The sequence below is a fragment of the Lethenteron reissneri genome, chromosome 41 (genome assembly GCF_015708825.2).
Source record: "Lethenteron reissneri isolate LAM-NWPU_2019-01 chromosome 41, ASM1570882v1, whole genome shotgun sequence".
NCBI lineage: Eukaryota > Metazoa > Chordata > Hyperoartia > Petromyzontiformes > Petromyzontidae > Lethenteron > Lethenteron reissneri.
This window is the reverse complement of record NC_083819.1, coordinates 361,816-385,236: the sequence shown is the minus strand read 5'-3', so window position 1 is coordinate 385,236 and position 23,421 is coordinate 361,816. Positions and strand designations below refer to the sequence as shown.

General features: G+C 45.8%; 2 protein-coding genes across 2 annotated transcripts in view; one reads left to right on the top strand and one right to left on the bottom strand.

The window, feature by feature from the left end:
- ZFYVE1 (zinc finger FYVE-type containing 1) overlaps positions 1 to 8,861 on the top strand; it is a 27,156-nt gene extending 18,295 nt beyond the window's left edge. The window contains 6 exon segments of the mRNA XM_061568525.1: positions 475 to 592; positions 2,532 to 2,702; positions 3,381 to 3,533; positions 3,535 to 3,559; positions 3,864 to 3,986; positions 4,716 to 8,861. Coding sequence (XP_061424509.1) covers positions 475 to 592; positions 2,532 to 2,702; positions 3,381 to 3,533; positions 3,535 to 3,559; positions 3,864 to 3,986; positions 4,716 to 4,951 — 826 coding nt within the window. The 3' untranslated portion in view covers positions 4,952 to 8,861.
- On the bottom strand, positions 7,742 to 23,421 carry LOC133352703 (DDB1- and CUL4-associated factor 4-like). Its single transcript, XM_061568526.1, is given in 17 exon segments — positions 7,742 to 10,244; positions 10,246 to 10,310; positions 11,232 to 11,346; positions 11,978 to 12,098; positions 12,100 to 12,158; positions 12,552 to 12,649; positions 13,360 to 13,446; positions 14,299 to 14,390; positions 16,318 to 16,367; positions 16,699 to 16,836; positions 17,584 to 17,662; positions 18,129 to 18,208; positions 18,853 to 19,010; positions 20,815 to 20,918; positions 21,892 to 21,959; positions 23,008 to 23,197; positions 23,280 to 23,421. Coding segments are annotated over 15 exon segments (1,443 nt in total). The 5' UTR covers positions 23,008 to 23,197; positions 23,280 to 23,421; the 3' UTR covers positions 7,742 to 10,115.

Here is a 23,421-nt window from a genome sequence, read left to right as displayed (position 1 = left end):
GACTGAGTGACTTATCAAGATTTAAGGCCATAATTCCATTAAAGGTTTGTTTATTTTACATTTCAGTGCATTGCAGCTCCGACTGGACGTCTGTGAAAAAGAGCTGCATGGCTCATCGGATTCCTCCAGTCTAAATAAATATTATGATTCTCAGAAGAGGCCACGTGAACTAATCACTTTCAACTTATACAAAGAACAATGTCTCACACTCATGATTTAATATCTGTATTGTGAGCATAAGAATTCGATAATTAATCGATGGATTGTTACACCCCTAGTGTACACGTTTCTTCATTTTAATGTTATCAAACCAAGGCATCGTATGGTGCATTATAAAGCTTGCGGGAGAAACCTGGCACACCGACCTACACGTCTGCCTTGTTACATACAAGGGCACGCACCCAGGTTCGCTGTGCCTCCTGGCAGTGCTGATCGGTGCCCCTCGTTCATTGCCACTCGCCGTGTCCCCCGCAGCTACGTGTTGGAGTGTCCCAACTGCGGCGTGATCTACCGGAGCCGCCAGTTCTGGTACGGCAACCAAGATCCCGAGGACACGGTCGTTCGTACGGAGCTGAAACACGTGTGGCCCGGGGTATGTCCTGCTGATCACGTCCACAGCTCTGCTTTTAATGTGCAATAAGATCAGGAATTAAGAGTGTTTACTTCACGTATTTATTTGAAGAGCATCTCGCCTCATTGCAGAGCAATGACACATTGAAAACACTTAATCGTTTGTCACTTAGCCTGTTGGCCTTAGGGAACGGTAGTGAACTGCAGCATTTGTTTAATCAGGCACACCTTTGGACCAGTTTTTTTATTTTTAGGGCTCATCAGCAGAGTCAGGCTTGTTCAATCAATACAGCTGTATTGCCAGATGTCATTGGCAAGGGCCATCTACTTAAGCTAGGGACCATTCAGCACAAAACGTAGAAGAATACAATGTGGTATGTGCTGACATAGAGGATCATGGATAACAAATAAAGAGACGATAGTCCGTATCAATCCATGAATATTTATATAGCGCACTTGTCTTTACCTATACACGTCATTTTTTGTCCGTCTGGCTGTGTCTGTCCGTCTGTCTGTCTACGCAACTTGCGACACTTTTAACTCACAAACTGTGGGGTTTACATTTCTAAAAAGTACCCATATACCACGCGATAAGCCCCGGGGTGAGCCAGCGCTATTCGTATTTCACATCCATCAACTTTAAAGTAGTTAAATTAACAATTTATTACTATAAATTGTTATATTACTATGCTGAGCGTGCGCCAAAGCCCGCATCTGCGCATGCGCAAAACGCTGACGTGGTGGTTCCCATAGCAATGCACACACACAATCAGTGGGGGCGGGGAAAAATTCTCATTCGTGTTAAAAATGCAAAAAAAATACACAACGCTGAGGTTAATTCTTCAAAGTGTGATGTCCTCTTCTCCCTCCCCCACCCCAATGTGTGCAGTTACTACTGTAGGGTCGGTAGATACTACTGTAGAGTTTGTAGTTACTGCAATTGTAGAGCGGGCGGTGGGGGGGGTGTAGCAGCCCAGCCCCAGCCTGCCAAGGTGCCACCTCGGCCGGCTGGGCAATCTAGGCGAGGCCGGGGACTCTGCACAGAACTAGGCCTCACCACAGAAGTTTTGAAATATATTTTCCCCCCGGGCAATGCCGGGTATTTCCCGCTCGTTATCAATAAAAGCATCTCAGGATCGCTTGACATAAAATCAAATTGACACGAATGCCTAACATTCAGGACATGTAAAATAAGACATTTACTTAAAATAACACGGTAATATACCTGAGGCAATATAAGTGTAGCGACATATCATGTCACTACTGTGTCGGGACTACGAGCGTAGGGACATATGACGTCACTACTGTGTTGGCTCGGTATGGGTACTGTAGGTGGTTGTCACGGGGGTGTGTCAGGCCGTGACACTCTGCGTGCACCCAACAGGACACGTGGCTGGATAAAGGGGGGGGCTAGGGGCCCCAGGGGGGAGCTTGGGGGTCATGTGGTTGGGGGCCCGGACCTTCCCGAAGGATCGAGAAGGGGGGCGTGGCCGGCCACGCCACGGGAGTTATAAGCGGGGTGTGAACAGAGAGCGGGGCTGTTCGACCCCGGGATGAAGACGCCATCAACGCTCCTCCAGGCTCCGACCTTCGTCCGTGACCAGGCAGCCCGTTAACCTGCCCTGGTCACGTTATGTCGTATTCCCTCCCCGAGTAGGAACGGTGGTCACCACCCTGTGTATCACGTTCCCGTTGGTTGTTTTGCGTTAATAAAGTGTTGCCCCCAAGTTGAGTGTGCACCTCAATCGAATCCATTAGATAAGTAAAAAAAATAGTTATTTATATATCTGTACTTGACAATAAAGCGATTGGCGTACCGTACTGGGCTCGCGTTGAGTTGCATTAAAAAAATTGATTGAAACTCTAGTAGATGACGCCGACATACTGAATGAGCTCTGGGTGGTGTAGTTATCAAGACCCCTGCCACTGTCTATTGTCACGGCATCACGACTCCTTTGCAGGCGAACGGCTTCATCCGGGAGAACCACAACGCAGCGCAGCGGCTGCTGGACGGCGTCAACCTGGTGGCGCAGTCGGTGTCGGACATTAGCTCGGGCCCGGCGCGCGCCGTCTCCGACTGGCTCACGGACCAGATTGCGCCGGCCTACTGGAGGCCCAACGCGGTCGTCATCGTACGTGCCCACACACACACACGCACGCTGTACGCAGTCGACAGCGTAACGAGCTTGGGCGCCAATGCTACGAGTTGGGGCCCCCTTGACAAGCACCATGAGTGACAAATCAAATATTGGGGCCCCACCTGACCGATTGCCGCACCCCCTGAGCTAAAAATGTCGTTACGCCACCGACTGTTCGACTCGGCGTTATCCGGGGTGGTGAGGTTAGAGGGTGGGGGCACGGCCACGAGACGTTGTGAGTGTCCGGACACCTCTACTGCTATCGCACCAGAACTGCAATGGGTCGTAGTGCCCTCCAGCTCTTGTTGGCCACTTGCAGCACTCCGTACCTGCAGAGCAGACAGGCCCGTACCCGTCTCCATCGGTGTGATGAGGCAAACTGGCTAGACGCACCAGGAATATTTAGGTGTGGCTTAGAGACGCCCACAAACTTTTTGACTCCCAATGTTTTCTGCCTTTCAGAAAAGTGATCGACATAAATGTTGATTATGCCAATGATGGAATCTGGAAACATACACAAAGCGGCACAAAAATAGTAGGCTTAGTACTACATTGGAAACAAGCAGTTCTGTAGATGTATACAATTACAGTAAATGTGTGTTATCGATAATCCTCCGCGGCACGATTTTTGATGACGAAAATCCTCGCTTGGTGGCGTCGTATCACACACAGGCGTGCCACAATTGCAATAAGCAATTCGAGGAGAAGGACACGAAGCATCACTGCCGGGCGTGCGGGGAGGGCTTCTGTGGCGCCTGCTCGTCCCGCTCGCGGCCCGTGCCCGAGAGAGGGTGGGGGCCCAACCCCGTGCGCGTGTGCGACGCCCTGCTTCCAACTCGCCCGGCCCCAAGGTGAGAGCTGAGCTTGCTGCCAGAGAAGCCCCCACGGTCAAGCCACTTCCCAGCACAGCTTACCTGGGGTATGAATAAGGGGTATGAATGGTTCTAATATGACTATTATAGTTCAAAACTAGTTATTTAATGTGCTTGTTAATAACATTTTCCCTGATATGTATGTCTGTTGAACTTCTTTCGCACCATATGTAGCCAACCATGCTAATTGGAGTTGATAATCTGGCTGACTACTAGGTTCCCTTGTATTTTGTATTAATTTGTGTGTGTGCATGTGCTGTGGCGGCAAACCCGGTCTGCTCAGAACAAAAACAACAGGCGGAGGGGGGCGAGGAAGACGAGTCGGGCAAGGTGATGGTGCGGAAGGTGGGCGAGGTGGTGCAGAACACGCTGGGAGCCGTGGCCACCACCTTCAACTACCCACTGGGTGAGCACCACAACACGCACCCCCACTGGCATCCCACGTGCGCACCCTGCCACCTTGGCAAAACACACACACACACAATGAAATTGTTGTGTGCCAAGCATCCCAATGTAGCAGGACTCTCCTGAATAGGAGTCTGCAGACTACTCAAGTATGGCTCTTCTGTGTAAATAAGTAATTATTGTAATATCCTCGCTTGCCAACCTGCGCCTGCTCAGTCACTGGGAGACACCGCTACAGGATCGAGATGCTTATTGCGATGTTGTGAAAAGATTCGTACTCTGCCATTGTTAGTATTGCCCAATAAAGGCATTGCCTGGGTATGAAACGGTGTTCTTGTATAAACTCCTTGTGAGGTGACATTAGAGATGTAGACAATAGATAGAACTGTAATAATATAACGTAAATACAGACAAAAATATTTAAGTTCTGGGAGATAAGAGAATAGATGAGACGGATGTAGGCAAGACGCAAACACGACATTACATGAGGAATACACAAGATGGGGATGAGAGCAATTAATTAGATGCTTTATAATGATTAGGATTTAAATTTAGGATGACATTTCGTTCATGAGTTTGGGGGCCCTGGAGCTACTCGGGAGCCCCTACGCCTTTGCTTCGTGTTCTCATGCCCGAGCGCCATCACTGCAATTGGGGTACAGCGACGCGATGTTTTTGCACACAGCCATTATTTCCCGACCGTGGCCGCACTTGCTTGCTTCCCCTGCAGGCCTGGTGAAGGACGTGGCGCGGCCAACCTACTGGGTCCCCGACCACGAGATCACATCCTGCCAGGATTGCAACAAGGACATGACCTCAGGGAAGCTCGCCAAGCACCACTGCCGCGCCTGCGGCAAGGGCTTCTGCAACGAGTGCTCGACGGCGCGACGGCCGGTGCCGTCACGAGGGTGGGACCATCCCGTGCGGGTCTGCAACACCTGCAGCAAGTGCAAGGGGGAGCTCTGAGACAACCACCACCTCCTCTTACTCCACGATCCTTTGACTCTAAACCTCTTGACTTCTGCCTTCCTCCTCCTGCTCTTCCCCCTGCCCACTCACATTCTTGTAACTGTTGGAAGCAAGGGGCGATGTTTGGTTGATCCCCCTCCCCAAGTGGAGAAGTCTGGATGTGTCGTGAGAATGGTTGTGCGGTGACTTTTTCTGTGTTAATGCGATTCAAGAATCACTGCAGGGAACCCCGTGTTTGGTTTCCAATACCCCGTAAGACTCGTGCGTGTGTTTCCCCCGTGTATAAATAAGGGAAGCCAATAGAGATGGATTCAATCAGGGGAGTTAATGAGTCTGCGAATTAGGTGGCACATGGTTGCTTTGGGAGTCAACTCATTGGGGATGCATTAGTTGTTTTAGAGTTGTGGTGGAATAATTGCATGGCTGGTTTATTTGGGAGATTATCATCTTTCTTACGAGGACCATGACTTTGCTTCCTTCCTATTGCAGCCCATCGATCGCTTGCTAAAGAGGACCGCAGTTGCACAAAAGGTAGAACTGCAGCTCCGCTTAATTGCAGGGACTTGAAAATAATTCTCAGAATGGAGGACGTCGCTTCGTATTCAGGGAAGTACCACTGACGTGATGGAACGTGGCTCTGTAGTGGGCAGGAAGCCAATGATGCTTGCTTTCGTGAAGACGGCTTTGTAATAACTGAATTTGCTAACAGTTGTTGAGCAGAGTGACCAAGGATGATGACTTGGGAGGGTGATAATCCCAGTGGATAGCCAAACATTTTCAAAATCACTCACCATTCACATTGCCACTGACACTTACCAACTGCATTTCTTTACCTCTGTCATCTGCGGTGTGAAGAGATCTGCCTACTTTTTATCCAAACCAAACAGCCTCTCTGAGCCGTCGTATCTTCCAAGTTGTGAGGTTGATGTAGGTGCTTGCATCGATTGCAATTTAAGCTCTTCCTGTCCTTATGCGTCGCCTCTCCCTCTGACTCCTCCCTTTTGCAGTTATGTCTCTTTAGACCAACTTCGCTTTTTCCTTTGTTGGCTGCGACAGATTAACATCGGTATGACTAAGTTTCACACCGTTTTGACACCAGCAGACAGTTGATGATCTGTATACATGTAAACAAGGAAATAACATTATTTCTACAAATTGCACTCATCCTAGGCTCTGGGCACTCTACAAAGCACGATAATGCAATGTGGACATTTTTACTGCTTGTGCAAATTGCATAGACATAATGCACATGAATCTTAAGTCCATTTTCATCAAGATAGTTATTCCTAAACTCAAAATTGCTTTTATCGGGTGTTGTCACAGACATTAGAGGTCAGTATTGTATCTCCTCCCATCATTCACTCAACACTTGCTTTTTCCTGTCTTCCTAATGTGGAAACAATATTGAGACGAGTCAAATAAATCAAATGCGCTTGTACGAGATAACCTAACATGTTGTTACGTAGCAAGGGCCGTGGTTTTGTTATGTATGTTGAACTTCTTTCGCCCCGTATGTAGCCAACCGTGCTAAAGTTTAAATGGATATGTATTATGTAGTCTATCATTGGTGTGAATGTCTGTTGGCAACCCCAACAATACAAAACACCACACCCCACAGTGCTGTTCGAGTGAATGGACATGCTCGTCAAGTGATTAGTGTTGGGAACGACTGGCAGGTCATTTATCCAGTCGCCATGGTACCAGGATTTTTAAAGTACATGAATCATCATACCAGCATTTATTGTTTAAAATCTGAACTGTGTCAATTTATGCAAATTCTGAGCCAGGTTTTGCAATGAGTCGACATCAGCTGTGCCCACTATGATGAGCACAAGATAATTGTAATGATAGCATTACATCTTCAAAATCCAGTCTGGCCCATGAAGCAATGTATTATGTATTTAATGATTGATATTTCTGCTTTCCCGCATGGTGGACAACTCAGAGTTCACTCTGCAGCTGACCCACCTATGGGGCTAATTCATAATATTTTTCGAGTATCATTTTATCTTGTTATCAACTGCTAACGAGACGCTGATGATGACCATACCATTTCAGCTAAGCTGTTTTAGAGAATGGGGGTACATCTGTGGGTTATCTGACCTCTAGGAAGTAACTCCTCTCCATCCCTATACAACCTCAAGGATTACATATCTAAAGCCTTTAGAGCACATGCCCAGCGTCCGACCCTGTCATTGACAATCCGTGAGCGGCAACTTAGTGTTGGCATGCGTGTGCTTTGCATTGCTTTCCCTGTTTAGTAGTTCACAACTTATGTGCATAACCCAGGCAAACCAAGCACCACAGGCCGTGGAAGGGAGACTTCAAATGATCACATTTGAAGTTTTAAGACAGTCCTACCTGGACCCAGCAGCTGTTAAGTGGGGTATATATAAAAACCACGCAAAGACCCATTTTTGCTTGCACAAATATTTTATTTGTGTGTCGTGCTGTCTCGATGTGGGGACAAGCAATGGGTTTGCTTCATTCACTTTAATTTAGCAGCTCTGCAGTAACTCTTAGCACTAGCTTTCAGAAGACGTAACGTCGGTTTGTGGGAAGTCCCACGAATCAGGGGCTCTTGTACGAGGTGTGACTGGTTCGTCGTCCAACTTGGTGCTCTTCTCTAATGATCAGATTTCCCTCTGTGACTTCATCTTGCAAGGACCCCATGGTCACAGTGTGATCACGAGCACCACTTCAATGTCCAGCACGGCATCACTATGATGTATCGTCAATCACGGTAAACTGTAAACAAATTGTATGTTCTGGAAGCAATCTCTTTCATTTGCTTTGGGGGGGGGGGGCTGTGATTTTGTAAGATAATTGTAGTGTATCTATATTAGCGTTCATGAGGATGTACTTACTATATATACACATTGCGTTCTACCTTTGTCCTTTTTCAGGTGAAATACAATAAGATGCAAATGTTAAGATATAATTACTATACAACACAAAAATAAGTTAATGGTTACGTGCTATGAAGGCGAGACCCCAGATTAAGTGGTAAATGATACGCACCTTGCATTGTTAGTGAATTAGATTTCCTTTAACACGCGAGTTCCGTTGCGCAAAAAAGGCACACTTTAAATTATTAGTGAAATATATGTAAATTAATAACCTCTGAAATATATTTGAGACCTTTTGCTGTTTGTAACTTGGATTTCGAATTTGCCACTCCTTATTCAGCAGAATGATGAGCCCGATGACCAATCTGGGTTACCAGCCAATACATTTGTTTTGCCATCTCATCCTAGAATATCATCCATCAGTGCAGCAGAGAGGTGAGCGACAGACTTTTGAAGAATGTTGAATCACAGCGACAGGATGGCAAGCGACGTTGCCGTTACATTTTCACAAGTGCTGAATTTTGGTTGTGGCAATTTCAATGGTGTGTGTTTACACGAGTAATGTACCTGTGTAGATGTTTATTTTCTCTTTTCATTTTACAGTTTGTCATTTAAACAAAATGTTTAGCTTATTTTAGTGCTCATTGTTTAAACCAATTCATCATTCATCAACTCAAAGCCTATCAACAACGTGAAACTTTAAACATTTAACATTTCCATCAGCATGTTTTAATAAACTAACCTGCAGCCCTGCATTTCCATTATCTTAATCTTGGGCAAATTTTTTGTTGTTTGGCATTAAAATAAAAAGTGGTTGATAGGCATGTATTTAAAATCAAGTCCAGCATTGAAGCTGGATTCACTGCCAGGTCTCTTCATGTGTGCCCCCCCAGTTGTAGGTTTATCAAATTAGGATTCTTTTTTCTTCACTGTCAGTAGGTTTCATGAATACACCATCCGTGTTCATACGAGGTACTGGCATTGAGCGCAAAAACCTAGCATTCGGTCACGAATACTTAATTTCCTTATCAACTAAGGAGTTTAATTTGCGACAAACTCTAATAAAACTTCTCAGATGCACTATTATACAATTTTAAGCTTTTAACTTGTCAAAAGTGATATTTTACAAGTTCTTGTCACTTCCAGGTGGAAAATAAAAAAAAATTACAAACTGGTTTTTCCGTGTCTTTTATTCCTAAACATGTAAGATAAATCATTTATCTATGTACAGTGATGTAAATATTTCCACAATCAATTTTTTACAGGCTGTGAGTCTACATGATGCGGTGTTTGTTCATAAAAATGTAAACTGAAGCCAAAAATGTGGGCAAAATCAATCTTGCATTGCATAAACACAACTCCCTGGAACACAAAGCAAATTTTAATGTGCAAATGGATTGAAACTTTTTTTTATTCCATACAACTTCAAATCAAGAGCAAGGCAATTAATACTCGAATAATCTACACCAGATTGGACAAGCTTTGATTTAAAAAAACGGATACTGACAGGATGAAGAATTTAAAAGATGGAAACAGTTTTGTCAGCTGATTTGTCTTAACCGCCAGAACAAACTGAAGCGTTAGGATTTTAAAGATTTACAGTGAAACTTGGGTGGAGACGGAGCCATTACAGGAGAAGTAGGAACGAGAGAAAGGGAACGCACCAGGTATTCACTTCATGCCAACAGTCCATGAGATAAGCTGGATAAACAGAAGTGTATCAATGGGAACAAACGGCTTCAGGATTGGAGGAAATTAGGTTTGTGACAATACCAAAAAAGTGGAACTAATTGTATTACAAATATAAACAATTGGCTTAAACTATTAAATATTAATCAATAGAATAGTAAAATGAATAAATAGAAGAGCAGGCAAGGGTGGGTTCTGGAAGGAAAGGCAATCGGGACACAAACATTAAACCGGAGGCTGGTCATGGACGAGTGAGAGCGCGTAACACGCTAGAACACCCTTGCCGACACCAAAGTGGTAAACTGTCCAAGACGAGCTGTGGGAGACTGAACAGGATGGGATTTCGCTGTGGCCAGGAATATAATTTGAATGTTACCTGTGACTGGGATCATTCAGGTAGCCAAGTTCATTGTGCAGTAGGCTCCCCACTGCACCCTGACTTCTATGCCGACGAGGTATGTACATGCACGTCGCTAGTTTTTCAGGGTTGTCTTTAAAAACAGAATTGTGTTCCGCAGCGGTTTTTGAATCACCAGCCGCGTACAAAAATCTTCAACAGGGTGCGCACTGGAACACGAAGAGTTGTCTCACCAACCTGCCTGTGGCAACAGCAGGACGCGATGTCAATAGCTATAGTGGAAGAGGCGCTGGCCGGCGGCCACGAGCAGACCAGGTGCCCCATGGGGGCCACCGAGACTCGGCATCAGTGCCACGCTCGGGGCGGCTTTGGTGCAGGACACGGGCACGGCAGACTGGCATGGTGCGGAGGAGGAGGCCGTCGCGAAGCCGCCAAAAGCGCGTGGAGTTGTCCTGTCCGACTGAGCGATGCGCAGATATAGCAGCAGCGGCGGACAACGGCAGAATGGGCAACAGTTATCTTGGCCACCTATCCCCCCCTTCTGAGCCACCCAACAGTAGTAACCAAAGGTATGAGCAGCACGAAATAAGAATTATAGAGGTGTCGGCAATCTGAGTACAGCAGCAAAGCAGCAGCAGAATCGGTTATTATAATGACAGACGTGCACATGCACAAAAATATGATTGTATTAAAAAAGACATCTCCAGTATAGACTACATAATTTGTAAGAACAAGTGCTGTTTACGAGCTACTTTTAAGGCTGGTGCAGAGCACAAGGGGTTGGTGTGGCCAACACCACGCTGGACGACCTGTGTCCCCTCAGTACCGACATTTAAACACTGCACCAGGTGTTCATTTCAGGCCAAGTCGATCCAAGGTAGGCCTACGAAAATATTAGTTATGACGCACTACTGGCATTTGCCATCGCTATCGCTTGGAAGTGAACCTCAGTTTAACACTGACAAGGGCACGAGTGCATTCACAAATGATGAATGTCCACTTGGTGACTTTGGAGCAGCCAGTCCAGCTGTTCAATCAGCACACAACAATAGGATATTCTCATACACTACAAACTATGATGACCTGTGCACTATGCCTGTGGAGTGCATCTCACCACACCCTGGCACTCACGGACAACTTCCTGTTCCAAGGCAGCTTTACAACTGCTCTGCACTCCCATGCGTTTTCGTTTTACACAAAAACACGACATCCCCTTGCCATCGGGCATTGGGATGTTTTGAACACTGCAAATACAAATCTTAGCCACCCATCCCCCTAAGTGACTCATCCATCAATGCCTTGGATGAGTAAACATCTCTCCTGTGTATTCCACACTGAAGAATGCGATTTGACAAAGTGCTCTACGTGGGTTTGTGTGTACCGGCCACGATGAAGTTCTCGTCGTCGCTGACATGCAGAGGGAGGATGGCGTGCTCGTTGTGATGCCCATGGTACTCAAGCACGCTTCTCTGCGTCCGCACGTCCCACAGTTTAATCTGAATGTACAGGCGAGGCGGGAGGGCAGAGGTTTACGAGGGCGCGAAACATCCATGAGCCTCCCGAGCCCAATGTGTCTTGCATTACCCTCAGCCACCCAGCCCATAAGCTACAAATTCCACTGAGCTGCCAAGTCAGCCACCCATCCCTCTGAGCCACCCATCCCTCTGAGCCACCCATCCCAAGCTCCCCACCCTTCTCAGGCACCCATCCCCCTAAGCCACTCATCCCTCTAAACTACCAGAGCCACCCATTACACAAAGCGAGACTAAGTCTGTGAAACATAGCGCCTTCGTGATAGCATCGTGCTATAATGGCACGAATACCAAATGTATTCGATGATTCTATTCGATCGCCAAACGTGGCCTTTTAACTTTGAGTTTGCTTTCCACTTGTGGTGCTTCACTGCATCGCACGCTTTCAGATGCGCTTCTGCAGCTATCTGGAACACGCTTCCTTCCGACAGTAGAAGCCAATGGAGCTACGCACTTTTAAATCTAGATTGAAAATAATTTATTGAGAACTGTTTTTGTGTTTATTTTGTTGTCCTTCCCCCCACGCACCTCCGATTATCACGGTTGGCTACATACGGTGCAAAACAAGTTCAACATACACACACACACAGCGCACCTTGCCGGCCATGTCACTGGCGAGCAGATAGTTCTCATCGGCGAGCATGCGCAGGGCCACGATGGCCGACTCGTGCCGGAGTAGCGAGCGTTCGCCGTCGCGAGCCGTTGGGCCCTGTCCCGTCCCGCAGGTCTGCCCGCCACACCTTGCCCGACCGACAGCCGCAGTACAGCAGCGGGCTCTAACGGGCAGAGGCGGCGCGTACGTACACATACCTCTTGGTTAGAACAGACCAAATGTGTTGTTATTTCAACCTTGGTTTAACACGTAATGATAAAACACAGACACGGGAACAGGACTCGCTCTGTGTCTTTGTGTGTCTCTCTCTGCATGTGTGTCTGCCTATGCTGTTCCCGTGTCTGTGTTTTATCATTCATTCTTACCTGATGATGGTTGCTTGTGTTGCAACCGAAACGTCGTATTCTATTATTATTTTATTTTCTACGTGACTTTCCCGAAAGAACAAAAGAGTAATTCCTGCAGTCACGAAGGCGTCGGATCTAGTTTTCAAGATGTATTTAACAAAACATCAATGGTAATGCTTTTGTTTGTGCGTGTGTGGGCGTACACACACCTGCTCTGCAAAGCACTGTGCCAAGACGTCGCTGTGTGTGTGGATGGTCTGCTGGTGCCCGGTAACAACATCCGTCACCACCGCCTTCCCCGAGCAGCCTAGATGGGTGAACACAGAGAGGGGGACATCTGCCATCTGGCTTGGACAGGAAGTATTCTTTAAGCCATCCGCTGCACGGCAGGCGTTTGGCTCAAACTCCCTCCAACCTGTTGGTCTTCAGCTTTATTCTTCTTCGTTTCACGGTGTGGATCCCCCGCTGCCTTCAAGTTATTCAGCAACATTCACGTTTCTGCCTCTTGGCCTCTTTCCCAGAACTTCCTTCATCAAGCTGCCACCTCTGAGAATGTGCCTCCCAATCCACATATCTTGCTTTCTAGATAGTTCTAATTAGACTTGTCTCCTACTGAAGCTGCTCTGGAATTCCCTCATTTCTCTTTCTCTCCAAATTATTTTCTCCATCCCGTGTCACAAACCACAGCTAAAGACTGTACAGTCTTTTAAGAACACTGCGGAAAGCCGTCCTCTTTTATGCCGAGTCGACCTTGGGAGAGATCCGAACAAAGGATAAGTATGCAATGTTGCTATTGTTTATTTTTTACTGCAAACATGTCAGTAAGTAAACCAATCATTTTAAGAAGTAATACATACAGATGACACGTCCTATATCTTCACCCCTGTCCAGTTGTTTTAAGTTCTACTAGAATCACTCCTACCCCATTAACCTGGATAATCGAGAGTTGACTGCATAGAGTTCTATTAAAGTAAGAACATCTGTAAGTGTTGCATCATGCCAATAGGATAGGATCACCTGCACTGAAGCAGTGGTTGTGTTGAGGATGACGGCCATAAACGCAGGAAAAAGTGAGGATGGTGAAGTTGAAGATTGCATCAATGCCTGTGGAGTGAGAGAGAATCATCGAGGAATCGTCTGGCCTGATTGTCTTTAGCAGGCAGAGCAATACAGGTCTCAAGCCTCTTATTTAGGAGGTCTTGCTTCGGAGGAGCATTGATTGGTTTGCTTTTGTGTTACTTGAGCGTGGGAGGAAACCTAAGAGCATGGCAGGCGACTAATCCACACCGCCCCATTCCCATAGTTACAATAAATGCGCGGTTGGCACGGTTAGCTACATACGATGCAAAAGAAGTTCAACATACATCAAATTGTGTAATATCTAGAAATTACAATATATGCAAATTATATTAAGATAATTTATTTACAATATATAATGGTATGAGATAGAACGAGGCAGGCAACACAAATGCCACAAATCAAAATTGCCACAAGATATAAGACGAAACATTTTCTATATTCTCCAGATTATAAAACACCACAAACTTTGGAGCCATGTTTTTTCAAATATATATTTTAAATCGGGAGAATATGGTACGACAAAGAGCCATCTTCTATAACAGGATTATGAAGATGCCAATTTAAATTCGGGAGATGTCTTTCATAAGATGATTCTGCAGAGCTGGTGGGTGTCATCTCTCCTCTGGGTGATTATGTATTGCTCTGGAAAACCATCTACCGGAAGATGATTCTGAACTCCCGGTACTTAAAACATCGAAAAAAAAATATTCTCTGGATAAGACATACTCCCAATTAAAATACAGGGAAGACATAACATTTTATCATTCTGAGAATACGCTATTGCATATAAACATGATGTTAAAATTCCAGCAGGTGTATGGGGTTAATTCTGTACAAGCAGAATCAATTAAAGCAGACGCGGCTAACGAGCAGGACCTGTGCCTTCTCCAGTGAAATACGAGACGGGCACCAGCTCCACCGACGCGTGCATCGCACCGTCACTCACCGCCACTTCATTGCGAGCAATTCTGAACGATACAGGCGAAGGTCAAGGAAGTGAAAGTGCACGGCGTGAGCAGTGAACAGCTAACCAGTGACACCCGGTTTGGAGGGGAGTGGGGGCAAATAACAGGGTTAGGCCTACGAAGAGAAATGTCAATGTACAGTAATACTCGGGTTTACTAAACTTACTAAAACTAAGCTCTTTATTTCACCAATGAAGCCCCCCACTGAGCTGTGTAGCTCTTTCTCAGAAGTGACCTGGGCACAGATAATAGCTCAACGAAGTGGCTGATCATGTCGACATTTATAGCAGAAGCCAAATATTTTTAACCACCCATCCAGAGCCTGTGCCTCAGCCAACCTCGTTGCACCATCTCCAAGGAGGATGACTTCTTGGGTGCATCCCCTTCCTTGCCTGCCACTCAGTAGTTGTTCTGCCATCAGCCATCATCCTCACTAGCGACATGTCCGGCCCAAAGCCACTTAGTTTTATTCACAGGTAAAATTACATCTGTAACGTACATATGTTACTAATCCATATACTCCTCTTCGTCTGTCATTGTAGTACGAGAATGTATCTTTCTATGAACTTATGTTCCAAATACTAACCTGTGTCCATGTTCCTGATCAGGCAATATGCACTGATTAAAACAGTCTAATTTAGATGCTTTGAGCTTGTTTAAATGGAAAACTACTTTGACTTCTATGTCAATGTTTGACGACCTCACTGGAACGAGCTGCACTCTGTTGTTGTTCAAGAGCAGTGTCAAGGCTCGGTGTCCCAGCTCCCACGATCACGTGACTCCGCAGTGACTCATTGTACTACTCACGTACCATTTCTCTACAGCAGTAAACAGAAACTGTAACCAGAAACCAGGTCAGGTAGCAAGGAGAGTTATAATAGGTGTTTCTGAATGGTGCACAGGTTCTCGACAGACAGACAGACAATTCAACTCAAGTCCTGTGCAACGAATGCTGCTTATGTTCCAACAGCATGTATAACATGGAATTCTGGCAAAGGTATTAAGCATGCAGTCATCCCAGTGGAGTCCCAATTTACCCTGCAGACAACGGTCTGTGTTGAACCGCGTCGGAACATCGCACGGCAGGTGTGTCGACCTCTCACCTCGAAGGACGATTACCAACAGCCCACAGTACGACTGCGGTCACCAATCTCAAACCATGGCCCACAAAGGAACACTGCTGCCCAATTCGATCGGTTCCACACAACTCAGACATGACTTCAACCGAGAAGATGGATGCAAAATGTAGCTATCTTTGGAAGGACGTTGATCAACCAAGTATAGTGTTAACTGTTGTGTTGGCCGATTCTCTGAGTTTCATTACATTTCTAAATGTTGCTAAGTTTTATATCTTTTTTTTCTCTCTATCACCTTTTTCCCTCTGTAAATTTCACCCCCACCATCTCGCCCGTTGCAGCAGCCCCCCCTTCTCCCCCTCCCCCCTCCTCGGATTAGCCGAGGTCACCCACCCCTACCCTCTCTGCGATTACATATACTTGCAAATTCCATCCCTCGTCCTGCCCACTTACCCTCGGGTTGTACCCACCACAGACGTCTATAACCTTTGGTTGAGGTAGCTCTCTCGCTACATTTCCTCCTCAGCTGTCCACCTGCTGTATTCTTTCACCTGAAGACGATGGCTTGTGTTGCTATCGAAACGTCGTGATCTTTCAGTTATTTTTTCTATCTATGTGACTTTACCGAAAGAAACAAAGAGTATAAATTCCTGCAGTCACAAAAGCTTAAAATCAGCATTTTGGTTATTCACCGGGCAACTGCTAAAGGTATCCACTGGCCCACTAATCCCAATATGAGTATATGAACATACAACTGACACCATTTCCACCCATTATGAAGAATCAAGGTTAAACCACAATGTATTGTGTAGTGACAAAATGGTCGTCACTTTGTAATAATGGGCAAAGGATACAAAATATGAGAGTCCTTCCCATTGAACGATGCCCAACTCATGGAGTTTAGCTGTTGAGGCAGACAGGCAGGCAGACAGACACACGCACACACACCAACACGTACACAACAATGTGAAATTATTTTGCTCAGCTTCAGACACAAAGCTTATATGGGCATGTACTAAATAACACTTTTTTTTTTGGATTGTCTTCCTTTAAATAAAACGATCATGATACATATGTAGAAGGTGAGAACCATTGAAACCAAACTCTCTTTTGCAAGTTAAGCACAATTCAATATTTTTTGGTCACATGGTCCCCGAGTTTTCTTAGACACACAAACGCTCCAGAATGCTGCAGTGCACGTGACCAATCAAGCGCTCCCTTGGCGACATCCCTACCTTGCAGGGAGAAGCCTTGAGCAGACCGTATATCTTGGTATGGAGCTTGCCCTCCCGACAGGACAGGTCAAAGAGCCCATACTTGTAGTGGGTGTGCTCGTTGTACAGAGCGAAGATGCGCTCCGATTTTGAGTCGAGCTGTAGCAAATAGGACGTGCCAAATCGCGTCATACCAGCCACCGCAAATGTGGATAGGGAAAAAACGTTCCTTATCAAGATAGGAATGGTAGCTACGTCACTGTAATAGTCCCAACAAGAGTGGTCAAACAACAGTTGCACAGTGTGACCTGCAGTTAATGCACCCTGTACATTGCACCATGACTGTACCCATACGGACATTTTTATTCACCCAGAAAAGTGTTAATACACCTGACAAGATTTATTTCAGGAAGGTGCGAAAAGGTTTCGCTAAATTTGGCCAATTCCTTTCGTATGAGGAATCTGAAATTCCGAGCAAGTCTACACATTAGTAGAAGAGATAAACCTCTTAAAACGGAACATAGATCAGCAAACCTACTTGCAGTACTGCATAATACGAGCATCACTTTGTTGATCGGCTGGTGAGTGTTACACACACACAATAACTCAAATCGCTCTCTGTGATTCACAAATACAGCATCCAGATTACACAGGCATGGACTGCAACCAAAACCATCAGAGTGATAACTTCGCCTGACTCCAGAATCATCAATATTTTCCCTTCATTCATAGAAAATTGGTTGTTGCCAAATGCCTGGCCTGCACACGGCCTCCTCGCTGCAACTTTAAGCTTCTCATTTACGAAGTTAAACAAACAGCATGAGGCAGAGCTCCAACAGCGGTTAATCCTGGACCCAGAGGGCAGCTCACCGGACCACTCCGTCACCGGTAACGGGGCAGCCGTACCTCCATTAGCCCGAAGTCGCCACTCACGGAGTGCACCACCCGCCGCTGCATGGCCACAAGCTTCAGCTCGTGCATCAACCTGCATGGGAGAGGAGAGGTTACCAAATGCGTGAATGAGGCCCGTCAAAACCACTAGATCACTGTATTACTCAAGCGGTTAATTAACCAATAATAGAGCTTAAGAGTTAAAGTTTAATAGCCTTAGCCGATGACCAAATCACACGGAATGTGCCCGATCTCGTCAGATTTTGGAGCTAAACAGGCTTGATCCTGGATAGTGCTTGGAGGGGTGACCACTATGCATAAAGAGGTTATCATAATAGATAGGGCTTGCAGAGCTACACAATGAGCAGCAGAGGTTGAGAGCAGAAAAATCCATTGTCCTGTACTCCGATGCGTCCACATCTACAGCTCCACACCTTCACCAACCCGTGCTGACCAGCGTGGTGAAATATGGTCCAATAACCCTCACGGCCGGCACAGGGTTTAGAGAGGACCTCAGCCAGCAGTGGATTCACAACGGTGCTGTACAAAGTTGAACGGACCTGCTGTAGGATCGTGTCGAGTGGAAGCCAGCTCTTCGCTCGTTGAGCACCCTGGTGACCGGCACTCCATTTTGAGGGACCTCGCAGGGAGAAAGGTTAAGACACACACACGCAAGAGTCACAAGCAGCGGTGGATTTACACCAGTTGGAATCATTCACATGACCGTGTGATTCATGCCACATGGTCAGGATAAAACCAGCAGATGGAACGTGGCCATTATTTGCAAATGAGCTGTAGGCAGCTCAGCTGAGCTACAAAGAGAAGAAAACTGACCACGTCACTCATTAACACTGCATTGTGAAAAACTGGCTAAGGTTATAGGGCATTCGGTATTCTTCAGAGTGAAGAGTCCGAAGAATGGATATTGCATCATGGAACAAAAGCGTACAACATGTTTAAAGTGATCATGCAATGTGAATGGTGAACAGCATGAATGTTTCTTTATCCTGCTTGTGTACCTTTCCCAATGTAGTCCCTCAATCTTTGATTTCAATTGCACTCCTCAATGTAAATACAAACTGTTGTCTCAGGTAACAGTCATTGGTGTCCTGTTAATGGTAATTTCAGTTTTAGAATCATGATTGTAGTTTTACAAATTGATAATTTACGTTTCATTCTACAGTTTTGGGTAAGTAAGCAGGTGAGAGCGGGTGAGCGAATGAGCAAGTGAGCGGGTAAGTGAGCAGGTGAGCGGGTGACCATGGGTGGGCAGTTGACCCTTACCCTGTTGGTGCTCTCATCCTGCTTGAGCAGCTGCAAACGCTGGCGCTCCTTCTCTCGTGCGCAAATGCTCTCCGTTGTCAGGGGGTTGCAGTTGTTGTGGCCGGGCAGCAGTCGAAAGTAACGGTTCTTCTCGCGGTCAAAGTAGAAGCCTGGGAGTTCTGAAACAATTACAAAGAACTACCGTGAATTTTAATATGAAGAAGTTAGGAAACATCGTGGGTAATCCAGGATTATATGGGAAAAAAAATTCAAGGTTATTTTTTTTCGTAAATATTTAATTTTCAAAACATATACAAAATGTTTTCGTACATTTGCAAGTACAGCAATCCGTCGCCAGACGTGAACTTGTCAACCACGGAATTCATGTATACACGGTTTACTATCTGTGTACTCCCATAAGCCCCTTGTGCTTTACCAACCGCGGCTTTGCCTACCGCGGCCTTTTCTAGGAACCAAACCCCCGCAGTTGGCGAGGGATTGCTGTCGTAATTTTTGCACTGCCTTGTTTACAACTTTGGGCAACTCTGAGATCAATGTGACCAGTACACAGTATGGTAAATCAATACTAGCTGCACAATGTTACACTTCAGTTTAGTTCACTCATCTCAGCACATTATAATTTAATTGTAGCATTTTTCTGTTAATCCAGTCTAATGTAGCCATCGGTGTTCTACTTTAAAATAGTGAATAAAGAATGAGTGGCAAGCAGTCAAAAAATCTTAATAGTGTATGAAGGTGTACGATCTGGTGTGAGGTGAGCAGCCAATTGACTATAAGTGTCTTCTCTGTGGTGTGAGATCTTTCAGGGTTATGGCCATTCCCTGACAAGGTGCGATATTTTGCTATCTTGGGGAGTTGTGACAACATGTTTCATCACCTTTTCACTTTGATACTCTGATAGCACAACTGACATGCAATGAGTAGAAACAATCAAAAAGCATAGTTTGTCAGAATCAGAATACTTATTTAGACTGGAGGAATCCGATTAGCTATGAAAATCTTTTTCAGATGACAAAATATGACCTTCAGAGTAGAGTAAATTCAGCTTCCACCAAGGTTGTTCGTTTGGCTATTAGACATGGACGTACGAGTTTGCTATACAAAGACATAGGCAAGAAAAAGTAGAAAAGTTTATAATATGATCCAAGCTGTATAACATTATAATTGAATATGTGGCAGCTGCAAGTTTATTCCGCAATCCTCTAACGCACCCACTAGAGTGTGCTTTCGTACTGTGACCACCACCAGCAATGAATCCAAAGGACAGAATTGCATGTACAGTTTGTGACCTACAAAAATGAATTTGAAATATGCACAGGATGGAATATGCTTTAGCTACCGAAAACCTCTTAACTCTATCCCAATCATAGGCAGCCGAGATATTTGCAATGCCACTCACTTGCTGTAATGCCATTTCCGAGCCTCCTCATAGCACAATAGATTTGGGAGTTTCAGAAATCTTTACGATCCCCCGACCCTTGCCTCCAAAACAATGGATTAGAGGTGTGTGCCTGCCTCCCACGATCAGCTCACTGCAACAGCGGGCATGTTCAGTCAGTGTGGCCAGCACCGCTAACCAAATATACAAAAGCCCCTTTTCCACAGTCATTTACTTTTGAAAGCTATTGCTGGCCACTCCTGACTCTTACTCCTATGTTTTTTTTAACCAGATAAAGTCCACTTAGATACAGAACTCTTTTTCAGAAGTGACCTGGCCACAAATGATAGCTCAACGAAGTGGCTTATAATGTGGAAATGTATAGCAGCCAAATGCTCTAAAGGTATGTTTCTAAATGCGGAGGGAAAACTAGAAGACCCAGAGAAAAATCCACACGACCACGGGAACATAAGAACACACAAACTACACATATATAGGTGTCAGGGTCTGGATCAAACCCACGACCTCCTGTATACTAGGCGAGGTAATTAACATTCCGCCACCACAGCACCCCCGGCATTGACCTGGTGCGTCGCTCGTGTCCCCCGTCTGGGCCAGCTGTGAGACGGCAGCTGCTGAAGACGTGCCCTCCCCATGTGCTTCACTCGGTCGGTGTCGGTGTCTCATCCTGACAAAAGAGGGAACCCACAATCATCCCTCCTGCACATAACAGGATCTGAGTTGTACCCACAGACGTTTATTTTAAAGTGCAATTAAAGACGTCAAGGTCTGCGTTGCAACATTTTTACTTGGACCTTGATGAGCTCCCACCTGGTTAAAGTTGAAAAGTCTTCAAAGATTTAATCAACACCATAGTCATTTATTTATCCAGAAAAGTCTCAGTGAATATCGAGTCTATTTATAATTACGGTCCTGGATTGGGATATTGTGCCAATTAAATTATGAGAATTGGACATTTGGGAGTAAGCCAGGCAAACTGCAGAAAAACCCCATTCATATTTAGGGAATAATGCTCAAACGTCCACACAAATCGGTGCATAAACCCACTTGCTGTATTGCCATCTCTTCGTCAACTCACAGTGCAAGATATTCGGGAGTTTCACAAATCTATGTGAGCCACCAACCCTTGCAATCATCTCTACTATGTGTGATAATGGCCACAGCTATTATTGGACTGAAAAAAACAACCAAGATTGGCAAGCATATGCAATGTGCATGTAACAATTAAATTCATTAGGAAAATGTTCCTCTCGTTTGTATTGTATGTGTTGTCTCGTTTGTTGTTGTTCACCCTACACATCTCATGAAAACTTTAGCATAGAATTTACTGTAAAAATCTATCCACAAATACTCCAATGTATCTACACATCAAAATATTTTTAAATAAATGAATGATTATGTCCTATCAAGGCACAATTATTGTAGTTGGTTCTGTCTGGGTCAGTGACCCAAACAATTATCTGCACACGGCACACATGCAGTATACCTTTCTCAATGACTCTAGCTACAAGTCACGTACCTTCTTCCAGTCTACCAGTGTCTTAGAATATGTTCATTGAGAAATTAAGCCCTGTGTATTAGTACGTGGCTTAAATCTGAATCCGTGAAACATCGTGCATGATTTCCAGGCCCGCCCTCACCGCCTGTGCCCAGGCTCTGGTGCCACCCAGTGGCCTCGCTTCCTTCCTCCGCGCCACCTTCCACTCATCTGTACCCATTCGACAAGTGGGGCACAGTGTGTCACACGTGAACAATTTGTTAATTTCAAAAATGGTCATCACATTACAAAGAAGGCAACACGACACAGAATTTGAATACGTTACAATCTCACCGCAATTATCACAATGGCTGACAAGATATGGACATCTGTGAAAATACTAGACATTGTGAGTTTCATCGCTCATCGGATACCTCCAATATAAGTACAGATTCTGATATCGGCCTGAGACGGCCACATGGGTACTTGATATCGTAATTTTATATTCTTGGTTCTTTCGGTAAAGTCACGAAGGAACCAAGAATATGAATCCCTGCAGTCACGAAAGCTTTAATCAAAATCGTAATTTGACTTGAAACTTAATACGGTCCGACGTACCCCAGCCATCACTGGACAAAGCTCTGCTATGGTTCAGAAAGTGGTCACCTGCCACCTCTGCTGTAGGATCGATCCGGCTGCTTCAAGCAGCAACGTGCAGTGCATCCACAGCCCGGTCTCTATCCACTGCTGGGTGAGGGCGTCTCGAGCAGGCAACACGCACCGCACCACGTGCCGGTGAGTCCGAGGGGAGATGTGTTTGGTTTAGGGGCTTAACATCCCGGGCTGAACACAACATTAGAGCGGTTTCCTTTTCATATGACCATGAGGCGATGCTCATACCCCATTTACAGCCATGAGGCAGTTGCGGAAATTCTACGTTGCTATGGCGGGGGCGAGGCTGTCACAGGCAAACTACTGACAGTTCTAATTTGCCAGCACAATGGTAGTATAATAAACGCCACTAGTTATTGTGCTTTAATATATACATTTTTGTTTACATTTTACAAGTTAAGGCTTATTGAAGCTGAATGCTAACCCCAATGTGTCAATGCCCAAGAGTTTATGAATTCGCTAAAGCCAGTGTGGCCGAAGTGCCCTGCTCATGCTGCAAGTTAGTCTCAGCTAGTACAACTATTGAATGGGATATTATTTAAGTGCTTAATATGTTAATTTTTGAAATTCTAGCGAGGCCTGGCAGTGTGACTTTACATTAAATCACCGTGTTGGATAACCTTGTTGACGCCACTGCGTGCTGAGTGAGGAAGCCTCCTCCACTCGAGGCCGATCTCGAGAGGCCCTCTCGAGAGAGAGGGTGGCCTCCTCCTCCTGCTCTTCCACGCCGGCGAGCCGCCGCCGCCGCCTTGCAGGAGTGGACACCAGCCACGCTGCTCGCGACACGCGAGCGCGGCCTGTGGGTGCCCCACAGATAATGGGAGCGGCTCGCCGACGTCAAAGTGTGCAACAGTAGCGCAACAGGAGGCGTCTACACACCAAATAGACACTTGCTGTAAGGAAGCAACGGGGCCGTGGCCATCCACACAGCCCCGGGTGAACGGCGGCGGAGGCAGCTGCCGCCACGTGGGGCCCGGCGGGTCGCCTGCCGCGCCCAGAGATCCAACTCGCCACTTGCGCT